Raw genomic sequence first — 17,019 nt, 5'->3', positions numbered from 1 at the left:
CAGAGCACTCTCAACTTCCTGTATGCTGAGAAGGGACTTCTGAGGACAGTGGGCTCTGGGCTTCAAAGGCTTGGAGCTGTTATCCTCACTAAACAGCTGCGGTCTTTCTTGTCCCTGCTCTAAAGACATTCTCTTTTGGAGGGGACATTCCTGCCAGGACTCCCATCCAGCTCTCAGCAGGAAGAAGTTTCCCATCCTGAAAAACTCAACAGAAACTAAAAAACTGACTCTCTGCCATGGGGTTCCCAAGCATTTGTAGCCTTTCAGAATTTGACCTTGATTCAGCCGATAAGACAAGACAGGGCTGGCCAAGGCCAGCTTTTTACTGCCTACCCATCATCTTTATGCACGTTCAGGAGACAAAGGGCTTTAGGTGTCACAGGGCCATGGAGGGGCTTGCCCCACACTGAGCCCCTGCTGAAAGCAGAACAAGAGATGAGGTGGCTGGGCATGGATTGAAATGACAAACTGTAACTCTTCTACAAATGTAGAGGTTTATTTCAACAAAATGTGTAAAGAGTGCATCTGAAGCTCCTGCTCATCACGGTATGTGTCCATCAAATTCTGAGACAAGTGAAGCCTGTTTTGTAAACGAAGAGAACAGATAATATGGCAGTCTCTGTCCAAGCAGGTCTTGGTCAATATCCATCATTTATACTCCTCCTGCCTTAGTAGCCTTGCATGTGTGAGGGGCTGTGGGAATGTCAGATTGCTCATGTTCTGTGCCTCCGACTTGAAAAATCCTTGTCCAGGGTAAGACCTACGGTGAGGAGCTCTGGGGATGGGGAGGAGGCATTACAGGGTTCTAGAGAGGAAACATATTTGTTTGTGTCATAATTTGGTGGGGAGAGGGGAGGTAAATGAGTGTAACCCATCCTGCCTCTGAAGAGATGCCTGGACAGGCCTCCTTGGGGGTGCAGGACTTCATACCACTTGTAGATATGTGGGATTTGATTTATTGCAAAAAAGCATAGAAGAATAATCTGGTCAAAAATGAATCCAATTCTTAGTAGGTAAGCAAATAGCCAGCAATGGTCAGTGCATTTTCCTGGACTGAGAATTGTCCCCCACTGCTTTATGCCCTTCTCTGAAGGTGCTGAACACCCGCACCTTCCACCAGGGCAGCCGGGCTGAGGCTCTGACTCCTGGGGGCTGTCTGCTCCATACCCAGCCATACGGTGCCCACCTGCAACCCAGAACCATTGACAAGTCCAGCCAATCTATCCGCACAGATTCCTCCTGAAGAAGGGAAGGTGGAGCTCGTTCTTGTGTGCAAACTACAGGGTTAAGGCTCAGAACTGTAGCTTATCCAAGAGCATTCATACCACTGCTTCTCAAACGTCTTAGTGATTTCCTCCTTGGTCATCAGTGACAAATGCAATTAGCTGCACTAAAGGAACCGGATGCTACACCAGCCCTGATCACCTGCCACTCTTGCTTTAGGAACAGGGGAATCAGTAAGTTCTTTTCTTGAATAAACTAGTTGTTGAAAGTAAACTCTCTCCACCACCTGAGGAAGCCCCTGATGCCAGTGAGGAGGGGCCAGTAAGCCTGGAGGACAGCAGCACCATGACTGAGTTGTAAATAATCTTAAGGTCATGTGGATTCTGTATTTCCTGGAAGCCTCCCTCATAGGGAAGGCCAGCTCCTGGTGCTGAGGGTGTAGCTGTCACCAGGGTCCTTTCAGAGCTGTGGGGAGACCTGCTGCCTGTCTACATTCTGGGGGAGAGTAGAACCGTTAGCTGCTAGGACAGTAATCCTGGAACTAGGGAAGAGTGACTGTGGAGGCACCATTAACCTCTCAAAACCATCCAAGCTCCAGGCTTCATAGGAACAACTTTCCAAGTCCTCAAAACAGACTATCTCACTGGCTCTCCACATGGCATAAATAACTAGTTTCCACCAGTGCAGAAAGGGCAGTTCTCTTCTGGCTCCTCCTCTGCCAACTCAGGCTTCACCGCCTGTGGAACTGCTGGGGCCCCTCACGCCACTGGCCTTGCAGCTCCCAGCCACATGCGACAGCTAGTCCAGCAGTGATGTGCAGGCGAGAGGCAGGCCACCTACCTTTCCCTTTGTCCTCAGAGACTGAACCCAAGGTTGAGGTCCCCTAAATCAAGAATAACTGGGTCTATTTTCTTTCTCTGCTTCTTGGCTCACAGTTTTGCCCTCATCTTTGAGTTCCTATGGAGCTTGTAGTACATTTTATGCTCTAATTTTTCTTCATAAAAGGTACCGTGGTTGGTTAAACGGAATCATTCCTCTCCGGTGCCTACTGTGTGCTGGGCTAAGAGTCGGGGTAATAAACAATGGACTTGAGGCTTCCTCCTCTCCTTAGCCCTCCTCTGCTGCCTGTGGCTGCGGCTCATGGGGCCAGGGGTGAGGGGGGCTGCTCACTGCCTGGCAACTCCTCATGCTTCCCCATGCTGGGGGGCCAAGGGGCTGTCAGGACAGAAGGGGCAGCCCTGCTTTGGGTAGTAAGACCTCATGGTACATGTTTGTACCTTTCATTGCCTTCTCAGTCCTGTGCAGGGAGTGGAGGACTAGGCCTGGCCAGGGTAATAAATACTGAATGGGGTAGGTGTGACTGGTGGGCTGGAGGGGATTCTGTGATCTTACATCCCAGGATATCATGCATAACCTGAAACACTTGAGAGGAAGTAAAATGCCACTTTGACTCCAGTGCTGGGTCTCCTGTGCCTTCTCATTACAGTGGTTGCAGTTGTTAAAAGGCAGCTCTAGCCCTTTTCTCCAGAGACAGGGCAGGGACAGGCAGGAAGCTCTTCCTACGTGGAAGGGGAATCCATTGTGGAGAGGATCCGTACGACTTCTGCTCGCTGAGTGGGTGATATGTGCTGGGTCATATGGATGATGGAATCCATGGCAACCTCTGGATTGGCCTGGACCAAGCTGGAAAGGAAGATTGAGAATGGTGAAGAAAAGAGAGGCAGAAGTGTCTAGATCAGGACAGCTAAAGAACTGCCCAATAAACATGCGTGCACCGTCCACTGCAGACATTTTAGTCACGCCTCACCTTATTTGTTTCCCTATATTACAAATATCCAGCCAAGGTAGTGCAAGATGAACCCAAAACATTTTGCTATGTTGAAAAAGGAATTAAACCCAAAACAAAAACAATGGGGGCATGTCACAAAGACAGCAATTGGGGCATCAAAATAAGCCCAGTAATGAATTATAAATCAGTAAAAAATAGAACTTCATGAGTCTATACCAATAATGAATATATAAAAGAATCGGCAGGAGTGAGGACTGAGTGGTGACTGGTAATTGTGGAGGGTGTGCTGGAGTTGGAAAGTTATCATTTTGCAAGCTCATTGTAAAGGCTGCACCAGAGGGAAATTTTGATGAAAGCAAGATACTTGCATGGCCTTAAAATGTCTTCCCGCAGACTACTTATTAGGTGCAAGGGGGGAAAATCATAATTATACGGTAGAGAAATGGAGCAACATCTTGACCAGGGGATGAAATTAACAAGAGGAAGAGCAGATAAACAGCATGTGCCCCCAGATGTGGTGCCCTGTGAAGGTTCTGGCCAGAGCACCTCACCTGCATCTCATCATGGGGAGACATCAGACAAACTCAAAATGAGCAATGTTCTACAGATGGTAGATATCAGATAAAAGTTTTTAATCAATGTTAAATTTACAAAAGTGGATCATTTTATGATGGTTATGTAAAAGTATCCCTATTCTCAGCAAATGCACACTGAAATATTTGGGGGTAAAGGCCATGATATATGTAACACTCTTAAGTAGTTCAGAAAGAGGAAAAATGTATACACATATGGGAGGGCAGGCACACTCATAAGTGATATAGCAAGGGAGAGAAAATGTAACAGGTAAATCTGAGTACAGATGTTATATATAGGGGTGTTCCTTGTACTGTTTTTAATTTTATAACTTTTCTGTAAGTGAAATGTTTCCAAATAAAGTTTTATAAAAATGTCCCTGCAGTCTCTACCACCGATCCTATGGAGCAGACTGAAGCCTCTAGAAGGATACAGCTAACTCTTGGCTGGAGGAGGTGAGGAGGTGGTTTCCCAGGAAACCACCACACACACAATCAGCTTTCCTCCCAGAGTCGTTCATCCAGTTTGAGTATCAGCATTCAGAGCTAAGAGGTGGGCACAGTGAACTCAGCCTTCATCTAGCTGAGATTACTAAGTGCCCCTGGGGAGCAGTAGCTGAAAAAGAATTGGGCTTCAGGCCGTATCTGTACCTGTGGGTCAACTACAGCTGTCTCAAACAGCAAGAGACTGCAGAGATTGCAAGGTTTCTGCGATCATCTCATGATTTGTTTGGAAACTTTTTAATCCAAAGAAATTAGCCCTCCTTCTCTAGCGGAGTTCTCCACATTGGTCTCACCTGCGGATTTGCTTGAGGACGTAGTCTCTGCTGATGCATTTGATGTTTTCCTCTATTACCGAGTGAACACCATCCTCCTCTGTCAGCTGTTTCTCTAGCCACTCTGCCAGATCCTTATTATTGTCCCAAACATAGGCCTGCAAACAGATGACTCTTGGTCAAACACCAGGGGTCAGGCCAGGCCGGGACACTCTGACTGTGCAGGATCTGAAGTGCTTACTCCGAAAGTGTGCTCCGTGTCCACGATTCTCCTTCACTGTCGGCATCGTGCAGGAGGAGGAAGTAGGCCTCGCGGCAGGAGCTGCGCCCCTTCTCCTTCTCTTCCTTTATGGACACAGGTGTACACCTGAAGTCACCATGGGGCTCTCCCGAGCACTCTGGTGCTCATACCCTGACTCTGTCCTGTCAGACTCTAGGGACCCACCTATTTGACAAAGGCTAAGAGAATTCAATAACCTGACAGATTTGAGAGAACCAGTTAAAAGCCCAAATTACTTAGTAAAAGTGTGATTGAGAAGGCGAGGCTGTTTATTTGGTGTTTTGCTTTCAGAGGAACTGAGACACAATGCCTAAAGTATAAGTCTCTAGCCCCAGTGAGGCCTGGCAGTCACTGGATGGATGAAGTCTCCTGAAATAGAGCCCACTGTCTTTCGATGAGGCACAGACGGGGAACTGATGGGAGGGAAGTCTTGTTGCCAGGGTAGAGCCACCAGGTCAGAAACCTAAGCCCCATTTTATTACCTACGAGAGTATTCGAAAGGATCAAGACGTCCATAACCCTGAAAGTCTCAACAAACCACCTCTCACCTCCTTTTCAAGATCATTTAGCTGAGTATTTCCTAGGTGGTTGACTACATAATAATTCAGGAGTGTGTTAGTAGCCTAATAGCCTTCTCCTTGCTCTCTTCTCCTCTCATTTTCTTTACAAATAATTTAGGAATCGTTTTGTTAATGGTTTCTGGAAAACCAAGTACCACAATTAGGGCTCATTCATATTTATGTCATTTTGTTTGGGTAATTAAACACAAAGCTCGTCATTTAAAGGTGCGCTATCCTTCTCTGTTATCACTAATGAAGTCAAAGTCAGAATGACAATGAGTTTGATGCTGTAATTTAATAGGTGGGTACATTAGGGACTCTGAGGCTTTGAGGTTTGAGACGTGACTACAAGAAGCCTGTATACAAGCAAGGTCACCAAAACCACAGCTGTGACTACTGGGCTGCAGAGGAAATGTTTTCATCACAAGAGGCCTCAAGCAGTACAAAACTGAGCACTAGCCTATTTTCTAACTATCTCGTGCCTTCAAATATAATGGTTTCTTTTCAGACTCTCACATCCTGTCTGTAACTTAGCTGCTGACTTAGTTGTGACTGGTTATTTAATGTATGTCATTTCATCGACGTCTCTGTTTCTAAAAATTAAGTTCTTTACATTGGAAAGATGAAGGCTTCCGGGGACTAAGGATCAGCAGTATGTCTCTTTTAGTTCTTTGTCCATTTCTTTTTCTGACTCAAATGTGCCCAGTTCTGTTTCTAATCACTGATAAGCAGATCAGCAATTCTTCGGCTGGGGTGTGTGGCCCCGTCAGTGCAAACCTGAGTGAGCCTCTCCTCTCTGTGCCTGGGTTAGGACTCCCAGCATCTCTCAAGGCCAAACTGCCTTGAGAAAGTGTTTTGCGCCTAAGGAAAGGAAGTGTCACATCAGCCCCTATCCACGAGGGAGAAGGTAGCACTGCTTTTCCCATAACATGGTTTTAACTCACTCTTGTGACCCAGCTTGCTGCATGCCCCACATATGGATGGGTCCCCCTGGACTCCTAAACATCGCCACCTAAATTTCAACATTTCCGTTTCCATCATTGGCAATTTACTCTTCTGCTCCATGGTTTCAGGACTTCTACACATACCCCTACTTATGAAGATTGGGGTGGAGGGGAGGAAAAATAAAACAATAAATGCTTCTTGGATTTCAGAATGGAAAAAAAAAAAAAAACCCCAAGATTTTTAGATTTACCCAAGAATCCCAAAGCCTTTAGTTTAGGAGAATATTTAATACTCTTATTAATCATTTTTAATCCGTTTGCTTTTAATTAAGAAACAGCATGATGCTTTCCTATCAACATATGCCAGGGAGCAGATTAATTGTGGCTTAAGATAACTCTCCTTGATTGGTGTAATGTATTAGCTAACGAGATGCCTGCTTCCAACGATGCTCAGACACTACACTGGAAAGCCAGCTACCCTCTAGAGAAAACTCTTCTGCCTTCCCCTCCTGCAGCCACAGAGTATGCTAGGTGTTTAAACATTTTGAAAAGTTCCCAGACAGGATTAGGGCAATGCATTCCAAGTTTTACAGTTGCTTGAAAATATGGGCCCTATAAAAAGATCTGCTGTTTACGCAAAGTACAACTGGATGACAATGACCATGCCAGACCCCAGTGGATTATAGCCTAGAGGAGTACATGAAGGAAAGGGGTCTCAAGTTCTAATCAGCTGCATGTTTAGCAAAAATAAACTTATGTAAGCATAGTGCCACTGGTTTTTCTCAACCGACCTGGGAGGGTTACTATACTGTTGTGGGCTAATTTGCTCCACCTGGGAAAAGCAAGCTCCCTTCCACTGGGTTATAGAGTTTGCAGTTTGTTTTTTTTTCTTCCTCCAGACAGGGTCTCCTCCTGTTGCCCGGGCTGGAGTACAGTGGCATGATCACAGCTCATTGCAGCCCGAAACTCCTGGGCTCACGTGATTCTCCCACATCAGCATCCTGAATAGCTAGGATTACAGGCATGCCCCACCATGCCTGGCAAAACTTTTTTTGGTAGAAACAGGGTCTCATTATGTTGCCCAGGCTAGTCTTGAACTCCTGGGCTAAAGCAGTTCCCCTGCCTTGGCCTCCCAAAGTGCTGGGATTATAGGCATGCGCCACTGTGCCCAGCCAGAGCCTACAGTTTCTTGTTTGCTCTCTTAGAACAGTTGTAAGACTCAATTCCAGTCACCCAGAAGGATAGGCCAACCTTATTCCCAGGAAGAAGGCATTATTATTTCCCTCTTTAAAATTATGAAAATGGGCCTGGCACAGTGGCTCATGCCTGTTATCCCAGCAATTTGGGAGGCTGAGGCAGGGAATTGCTGGAGTCCAGGAGTTTCAGACCAGCCTGGGCAACATGGCAAAACCCCCTCTCTACAAAAAAAATCAGCCAGGTGGGGTGGTGTGTGCCTATAGTCCCAGCTACTTGGGAGGCTGAGGTGGGAGGGGAGGATCACCTGAGCCCAGGAGGTTGAGGCTGAAAGTGAGTCATCATACCTACTCCAGCAGCCTGGGCAACAAAGTAAGACCAAAAAAAAAAAAAAAAAAAAAAGAGAAAGAAAATGTGGCCAGTCATTCCTAGTATTCTAGCGTGGACTTTAAACAAGTGTGATATGCTAGGCTGCTAACATCATGACAGGCCTGGGCCCGTATGCCACCTGTCTGCATATCCATCTGTATCAGAACATTTTACCAATAAAATATCAATAATTCTACATCACAACAGTGGCCTGTCCTAAAATGAATGTTCAACAGACACTTTCTCTCTACATCAGCGGATAAGTATCTCAGGCACTAGTCAGCCTCACTAATTTTATGTAGTAATTAGTCTATCTCACAACATCTAAATGACCTGTTTGGAAAGTTTCATTTCTAACATATTGGATAGCTGTTAAGTCCTCCTTAGACAATAGTTCAGCAGGGCCAGGGAGTGACCAGGGCACAACCTGATGGATGTGAGCCCTGACTACTATACCCTACTAATAACTCACCTTAGGAGCTGCTTGGAGACACCTCCAGCTAGGGAGGCTCCTCCCATTTCTGACCTTCTAGACTTCTGGGAAACACACAGCCTGATGGGTGTAGGGATGGCATACACATCCCAAGGTACACTCATATTTTGGAAAGACATTTTCAATACACCTACACTTACAAGGCTAAGCCCTATCCAACAGAAGCCCAAGAAAGGATGTGATTTTTTTCCAGAGGCTTTAGAGTACAATAGCCAAAGGACATGTGGGCTAGGGTGGCCATCAGACCCCTGTGAACCAAGCTCCTGTGAGCCAATCCCATCTCAGCTCCAGGCCCATAGCAGGGCCAAGCAATGCTTTCCAGGTTCTACCTCACCTCCTCCCTGCCTGGCCCTGTGTGAGAAGTTTGGTGTATGAGACTTATTCATCAGTAGCCTGAGGCCAGGTTTTGAGGTCAGTGGAAATAAGAGACCCTATCAATAGTGCTTTTTCCTCTATGATCCTCACAGGGGCCTCCGTTGAGCATTCATTGCACTTGGAAATCCAGAATAAGAGCAAGTGGGTAGCTGTGTGAACAATAAGAATGCACCATGGCATCAGGTTGTGGGAACATGAGAGCATGCCAAACTAAAGAGCGTCTGAGCACCCACTGTGCTCAGGAGTCAGCCTCCTTTCCGCCGAGGTCAATCAGCTGTACATTTTTGACTGGTACATTTTGACTGGTCTATGTTGCTATTATTTTTTTACTTTCTAACATGGAGGAGGGGAAACTAGCATATTTTGAATGTCTACTGAGCCAGACATTGTGTTCCATACTTTCTCTTTTTGGAGACAGGGTCTCTGTTGCCCAGGCTGGGGTGCCGTGGCGCCATCATAGCGCGCTATAACCTCAAATTCCTTGGCCAAGCGATGCTCCTGCCTCAGCCCCCTGAGGACCTAGGACTACATGGGTGTGCCACGACACCGAGCAAATTTTAAAATTTTTTGTGAAGACAGGGTCTTGCTTTGTTATCCTGGCCTCAAGTGATCCTCCCACTTCAGCTTCCCAAAGCACTGGGATTACAGACGTGAGCCACCACATCTGACTTATGCTCCATACTTTACTCATGTTATTTAAAACTCACCGAACCCCATGACATAAACACCACCCCCATTTTACAGATGAGGGAATGGAGGCTTAAATAATATGCCCATGCCAGTAAATGACAAAGCTGGGATCCCAGTTTATGAGATTTCAAAACCCACATTCTCATTGTTCCATGCAGAGTCCTAATTTCAATTTCTACTATTGGGGTTTGGGAAAAAATAAATCAGCCTGTTTGAAAAACCACATACTTCAAATTTTGGATCTAAGAATCAAGTGAGAAACCATGCCCAGGATACAAATGTGTGCCATGTTCTTATGACCCAATTTAAACTACTGTTCTTGTTATTTTCGTCAAGGAGCTGTAGTGATGCTTTGCTTCTGCCTGCAGTGAAACTATGAACCATAAATCCTACTATTTCCTATAGTAGGATCGTCCCAGTGGATTCAAACAGACTCCCATAACTCATGGTAACAGATATCTCTAAGGGAAACAAAAGAATTATAGTGCTCAGTTATATAACATCACCGTGTCTTCAATTTTCTGTCCCAGAATCTCTGTTTTCAGGATTAAGATTAAGAAAACAAATTCTCTGGGAACAAAAAGAACACATGGCATGGCTAATAGATGCCTATCATGAAATGTCTTTTCTTACCAGTAACCAACCACAATAAGGATTAGAGGGTCACTTCCTGGTGCAAAGCCAGGGTCTAGACTCAACCAGTCTTTGCACTTGAGAAGCACAACACACAGTATCTATCGTTCTTTGAACAGCCCCCCCACCCCCCAAAAAAAACACCATTTCCAAACAGCAAGCAGATTGTACATCACTCCTTCAGAGGCACACAGATGGCTTTTTAACACTGCAACCCTTTCTTCTCTCAAGGGCGCTGCAGATTTTATCACCCACCCCACACTAAACTAGGTCCTGCTGAGCCTGCAGAATATGGAAGGAGGTTTCAAAGCCACATGCCCTGACATCATAGGATTACCCATCCTCACATTCAGTCTTTGGCATTCCTCTCAGAGAACTCAGGAGAATGCTGCCTTTTGTAGGTGGGCACAAGGGAAATAGCCTCAATGCTCAGCATAGTTGGCTCCCAGTGCCTAGGCAGCCTCTTCCTGAGCTATGGGGTTGGGGTTCTCTTCTGTGCTTCAATTCCAGCCAGGAGCTTGTACACATGTGGTCAACTGTTCTCTCCATTGATAAGAGATGGCAGTGACCTATTTCTTCAGATGCTCTGTCCGCTTGGGAGCAGGATGCTAGGGAAAAGCTGAAGGGCCTATCTACTTGCTTCATGCTTGGGGGGAAACTATTCCTTCTCCTCATCCTTGTGCCTACTGAGGCTGGACACATCCATTAGTGACTAATGTGGTAGGGAGGCAGTGCAGGCCTCTCCTGGCCAGACACATACACACACACTCCATTTACCTAGCCGGCCACTCTTAACTAGAGAACAACCTCTTATTTTACACTTGCGTGACTTTCAATGCCAACTTCCACTAGAAGCTGCTGGTAGCCACTGACAAAATTGTCTCACTCAATTATGATGCCACAGACTGACCTTAACCTGAACCAAATGTCGGAGAAGGCTGTGCTCCCCCACTGCACATTTGAAATATTTATCCAAAGAAGCTTTTCAGTCATAAAAAAATGGGCAGACTTAATACAAAGGTGAATACTAGAAGCACCCCAATTCACTGGCTTTAAAACTGACAGCAAATCTTGGAGCTCCTCCTTGAGAATGATTAGCAGAGGCTTCAGGCAACACTTTCTAGGCAGAGGCCAGAGTGCCCCTCTTTGTGGACCAGGACCCTTCAAGCCACCACCAGCCACCCAGCCCTCCATCAATACTCTAACCTGGTAGTCACCAAATGTTTGTGATCACATAGCAATGAGAAAGACAAATATATTTTGAGCACATACTACCAATATTCTGATAAAATGCATATATGATATAAATGATTAATCCATATATTAATTACTAATAAAGGTTAATTTCTTTTTGTTAGTAAAAATAGAAATAAAAGTTCCAGCTTTTTCTTCCCATCCTCTCCCATGGAGTGTCTTATGCAGCCCACTATTCCAGGGGCAAATGCTGGTACCCTTGCTAGGTCATCCTGGCTTGAGACCTGCCCCATCCCCAACACTGAGGCTAGAGCACCAGGGACACCATCTCAGTGGGGTTACTGCTCTAGGTCACGAGCCCTCTCTGTGAGATCACCCCAAGAAAATGCCAACTTCATAGATCCCTTTCCCTGCATAAGGGTGGATACTTCCTTCCATCTCTGATTGGAAGTAGGCAGCTCTTTAGTTGTAGTCATGGCATCTTCTTCCAATCACATCCTGTTAGGCTTCTGCTCTTAGCCCCTCCAATTCCCTCCTCCACACAGCCCCCTGAGTGGTCTTTCTAAAATAGAAGTCAGAGCATGTCACTCCACTGCTTAAAATACCTGAGTGGTTTCCCACAGGCCCCAGGACAAAGTCCAAACTCCTTGACAGCTTACATGGCCCTGTGTGATCATGCCCCTGCCCCTTCTTCCTACCAGGCACCCAGTCTCTGAGCTGCCCTGAAACAGTTGCAGGATATTCCTTTGATGCATGTTGCTCTTACTCTCACGGCTTAGGATGATGCTGTTCCTTCTGCAGGAACATTCCTCCTAAGCCCTGACCGCCCCCAAATCCAGCCTTTTCCTCTGGTTCATTTCTGCTTTGTTTTCCAGCCTCTGCTGAGACATCACTTACTCCACAAGGCTTCTTAGACTCTCCCCCATCCTTCCCAGAGAGGGTCAAGTATCCTTTGCTGTGTTTAACATGGGCCTCACTATTATGCATGACCTCTTTATCTGTCTCCCCCTCTAGATGGTGAGCTCTATGTGGATAGGAACAACATTTGCCTCTTTCACTGCCATGCCTCCAGAACCAAATGCAGTGTCTAGTACACAGTAAGTGTTCAAAAAGGTCTGCTGAATGATTGCGCAAGCTGTAACATATGCCCTACCACCTCCTCTGACAAGATGTCATGACACGACATGTTAGGGGGAGTAGCTGGGGGAGGAAACAGCTTGGATCTCTATGTTTCCCTTCCACTCCTGCCCTTAGAGGCCTGTGGACTCTTTGCTGGCAAGCCTTGCAGCCCTCAGGTGGTGTGAGGAGCTCAGCAAAAAGGCTTCTCTTTGAGTGTCCCACCTACCTTTACTGTTCCTTCCACTTCCACAAACCAGCGCCTTAACATGGCTTGAATCTGGCCGTCAGTCAGCTCAGGGTTGGCATTGTGGATTTTCTTCTTGACCAGGTCCTCCAGCAGAAGACGCCTCAGCCGCCAGTAGAAGAAGGTACGGGATGTTTTCCAATCCAGGATATCCTACATGCAGAGAAGAATAAGCTTAGTCAGCCCAGTCCTAATTCCTGCTTAATGCTCAGTCTGGAGGGAAACCCACAGGCATAAAAACTGATTCTCCAGGCAAGCCCTTCACAGACAAGAGCTGGCTGTAAATTCCTAGCACTTCCAGATGTCCCCCAGGGCAGAAATGCAGCCCACATGCCCTGCTGTCTGCAGCACTGTGCACAGCCATGGGTCTGGCTAATGCTGATCCCACACATGGCTGAGATGTTCTGGGGAAGCGGCTGTGAGTTCCCAGATAACCAGACAAGGATAAATTGGTTTTGAGAAGATGGATCAAACAACTTGCAGATCAATTATGAATTAGCTACTGTGGAAGCCTTGACCCTATAGTAACCCACATCCTGAGGACCCGTCACCAGTGAAGTCACATGTGACTCAGTTTCCCACCAGTAAAATGCAGCTTGCCTCCTGAGGAATTAATGGAAACCTAAATTATACATTGTTTTAGGATGATAACAGTTACAGAAAAAGCGAAAATCTAAAAAATATTGAAAATGTTTTGATCTGCAGAAGTTGTTTTAATTTGGCCCTCATAGCTCCCTGCTTGTGAGCCTGTGTGCAACCCACACACACACTTGCCCACATGTGGGCCTCTGACAAGAAGTGGCAACCATTGTACTTACGCTAATAACACCCTTCTCCTGCATCCGGCCTGGTGTGTCGTGCAAGTCAGCAAACTGCACGGCTACCTGATGGTAAATGGGAATTAGGAATTCCTCCCGCTCCTTCAACTTGTTCTCCAACTCCTTCCGCTCAGCTGTGCTTAGCTCTGGGGTCCCTGCAATTAGATAAACATGCCCATCACACTCTGTAATGACCAGGAATCTCTCTGCACAGAAGCAGCCACAATCACGGGAAGCTCAACATCAGCCTGCCCCCTCTTCCCTCTGTGGCCTGGCTCTCCCTTGTCTTCTCTGCTCTTTGCTGATTAACAGGGCCCTACAAGATGCCAGACCTGTCTTTACCTTGCCACAGGAAGCCCACATGCCTTCTTTTCCCTGTGGCAGTCACAAGTGTGAAGGCAGATGGCAGCCCCTCTCCCATGCCTCTCCCCTAGAAGGTGCAAGTAGCGACCTAGAGGCCTGGAGCATATTGCTGACACCACCCAGGCTCCTCCTCCTCCTGAGGCCAGTAATTGTACACTGACACCACGCCCATCCCTGCTGACCAGCATCAAAGCAGCTGGGCTATTCCACACATGGGATGTGGTGAAAGCACCCCTAAACTCCAAGCACAAACTAGTAGCTCCTGTTTCCCTGTGTACATGCGAGTTATCTGCCAAACTTGGCAAGGACCTGAATAACTCCTAAAGGTACAAGCCATAGTACTTCATGGCTTCTAATCTCAGGTTTATATACTTTTAACCTCTAATTAGTAGAACTCAATCTAATTAGAGCCAGATCCTCATGTCTTGTGTCAGCTCGGTGGGTTAGCCTGTGCTCTCCTGCCTGGACTGCTACTGCCAGAGCCAATCCCTGACCAGAGTGACAAAGACATTCTACTTCTTGGGCTAAAGGAGAAGAAGGATGTAAAAAGAGAAAGAGAGTCGGCAAACCTCATGTGGATCACTGCGCACGGTACCCTGACTCAACAGACAGGAGACTTTGGAACCCCTTATATCAAGGAGGGACCCCTCCCCCAATCAATAGTGTCCCAGTAGAGGTGTTGCTATGGTGCGCCTTTCTTCCTAATTACTTTCAGAATGGAATCGGCAATCAATACTGAAAATTTAGCTGCCTGCCTAGTAAGGAGGAGTAAGTCTAGCTGAAGGAGCAATAGGTGACAGCCCCTGGTGTTAGGGACACCCTGAAGTGCTTTGTCACTAAAGCTGACAAATAAATACATGAGCACAGGATGCAGAAGAGGAAGGTCTATTTCAAGCATGTCTGTCTGGGAACAGGCCTTGTTTTTTACACCACAATGAATCATATGCCATAAACAGCCTTGGGCTGCTGACTGAGCCGTAAGTATTATACATAAACACAGGTTAACAGAGGAGGGATGTAACTATAGTACTTAAGTTTCATTTTTATTAGTTTTTTGGATGCCCAACTCTACCTCTTTTTTTAAGCTCATCACCATTTTAAAACTGTGATGAAGGTGCCACTGATCTGCTGCTTTAGGCCCCGGCACCTCAGCAGTGTTCCTTCAAAAACACCTGAACAGCATGAACGCACAGGGCCCCACGCTAAGGGATGACACAAAGGCCCATGCATTCTAGTGTAGATCTGCCTGGAGGGCTGATGGCAGGAGGGCTGATGGCGGGAGAGCTGATGGCGGGAGGGCTGATGGCGGGAGGGCTGATGGCGGGCTGATGGGAGGAGGGCTGATGGGAGGAGGGCTGAGGGATGGAGGGCTGATGGGAGAAGGGCTGAGGGATGGAGGGCTGGCTGGTGTCTTCGGAGATGAGACATTCTCAGAACACCCTTGTTAGGGAAGCAAATGTTTTCCCTTCTCCACAGAAAGAAACCAAGATTCCCTGGAGAAATAGCTGATTCTAGGGATGAGGTAGGGAAAACATCAGATGAACCTGGGGTATATTGTGACAAAAAACAAGGAAGCCCTCAAAAGACGATTGAGACATGTTAGAAAAATGCAGGAGCCAGTTTTGAATGTGTTCCCACTGGCCAAATCTGGGACAATGAGCACTAAAATAAATAATGATATTTATTAACAGACAGAATATTTGTGGAATGAAACTAGAATCTACCAATTCACCCTCATATAAGTAATTAAATGAGGGAGAAGGGAAAGGGAACACTCTCTCTTCCAGCAGAACAATAAGTGTAGAGGAAATGATGGAATTAGAAAAATCACCGTTTTACAAGCATCACAGTAAATTACTCTGCCAAGAATCATCAATGGATGTCAAAGCCAGTGGGTGAAAGTTTGATAAGAAACAGAATATTCACAAAGTCTTAAAATATTCCTTACAAATCACTTATTAATTACAAAGGGGAAAATGGTAACTTTATCGTGGATTAACCTAGTGAACAACACCTTAAACAAATAAATTATCACCAATAGGACAGACTGATACCATGACTCCTGATGATGTCCTGAGAAGGACAGAACGTGACTTCTGCAACACTCCTGCCCAAAAAGCAGAATCGGAATCTAACCACAAACCCAAACTGAGGAAACATGCTACAAAAAAGTGGCTCACTCTTCAAAAATGTGAAAAACATGAAAAACAAAGGTCAAAGAATCAGTCCAGATTAAAGGAGACCAAAAATACTTGACAATGAATTTCAATGTGTGCTCATTAGATCAGATCTCAGACTGCCCCCTCAAAAAAAAAAAAAAAAAAAAAAAACTAAAAAGGACATTGAGACAATTGGTAAAATTTTAATATGAATCATGGATTAGACAGTAGTATCAATGTTTACAGTTCTTGATTTTGATAAATGTATTGTTATGTAGGAGAAAGTCTGTGTTCTTAGAAATACACACTAATATTTATGAATAAAGAAGCATTAGGGCCAGGCGGGGTGGCTCACACCTGTAATTCCAGCACTTTGGGAGGCTGAGGTAGGTGGGTTACTTGAGGCCAGGAGTTTGAGACCAGCCTGGCCAACATGGCAAGACCTTGTCTCTACTAAAAATACAAAACTTAGCCAGGCATGGTGGCACATGCCTGCCATCCCAGCTACTCAGGAGGCTGAGGCATGAGAATTGCTTGAACCCGGGAACAGGAGTTTGCAGTGAGTTAAGATGGCACCACTGCACTCCAGCCTGAGTGAGTGAGTGAGACTCAGAAAAAAAAAAAAAAAGGCAAGAGGTCCACAGATTACTTTCAAATGGCTCAAAGAAAATGCATATGTGTGTGGAGCAAGAGAGAATAAATACATGTACACATGTGAATATGCAGAAATAATAAAGCAACGGGATATTAATAGGTGAATTTGAGAAAAAAGCATTGTATTATTCTTGTAACTTTTTTGTGAAATTGAAAAGTTTTAAAAATTAGGCAAGCTGGAAAAGAAAACTTATTCCTGGCTATCCAATGCATACAATCAATAATCAAAGGTAATATTTATAGGGTACTGGGCACCATTGTTAAGTGCTTTATATCTGTTAATTTATTATCACAACAACCTTAGGAGACTGGTATTCTTATTAATTATTTCAATTTTACAGGTGAGGAGACTGAGGCACTGAGAATTTACGTGACTTACCAAGGTCACAAAGCTAGCAAGTGATAGAGCCAAGACTCAAATGCAGCAGTTTGGGTCCCAAAGCTTTTGAACACTGTTAGCTGTCTCTTCTCGCTTACCTGGGCAGAAGACACGTGCTTCAGTAGTAGTGTCCCTTTAATTTCTGAGAGGCTAAGTGATGATGGTGGGCTCCTGGCTGATAAAGTTTCTA

The 17,019-nt window shown here is 45.7% G+C and overlaps 1 protein-coding gene across 9 annotated transcripts in view; it reads right to left on the bottom strand.

The window, feature by feature from the left end:
* Positions 1-475: 475 nt before the first annotated feature.
* The window catches only part of ACACA (acetyl-CoA carboxylase alpha), a 331,795-nt gene continuing 315,251 nt past the window's right edge, over positions 476-17,019 (bottom strand). For all 9 annotated transcript variants that reach the window (XM_054456897.2, XM_063655503.1, XM_063655506.1 and 6 more), the window contains 4 exons: positions 13,275-13,429; positions 12,439-12,609; positions 4,383-4,519; positions 476-2,907 (listed from right to left, as the gene is read on the bottom strand). In XM_054456897.2, coding sequence (XP_054312872.1) covers positions 2,784-2,907; positions 4,383-4,519; positions 12,439-12,609; positions 13,275-13,429 — 587 coding nt within the window. In that variant the 3' untranslated portion in view covers positions 476-2,783. The remainder of the gene's footprint in view (positions 2,908-4,382; positions 4,520-12,438; positions 12,610-13,274; positions 13,430-17,019) is intronic.

Source organism: Pongo pygmaeus, chromosome 19 (genome assembly GCF_028885625.2).
Source record: "Pongo pygmaeus isolate AG05252 chromosome 19, NHGRI_mPonPyg2-v2.0_pri, whole genome shotgun sequence".
Classification (NCBI taxonomy): Eukaryota; Metazoa; Chordata; class Mammalia; order Primates; family Hominidae; genus Pongo; species Pongo pygmaeus.
Note: the sequence above shows the minus strand (reverse complement) of the source record. Positions and strands in the feature narration are given on the sequence as shown.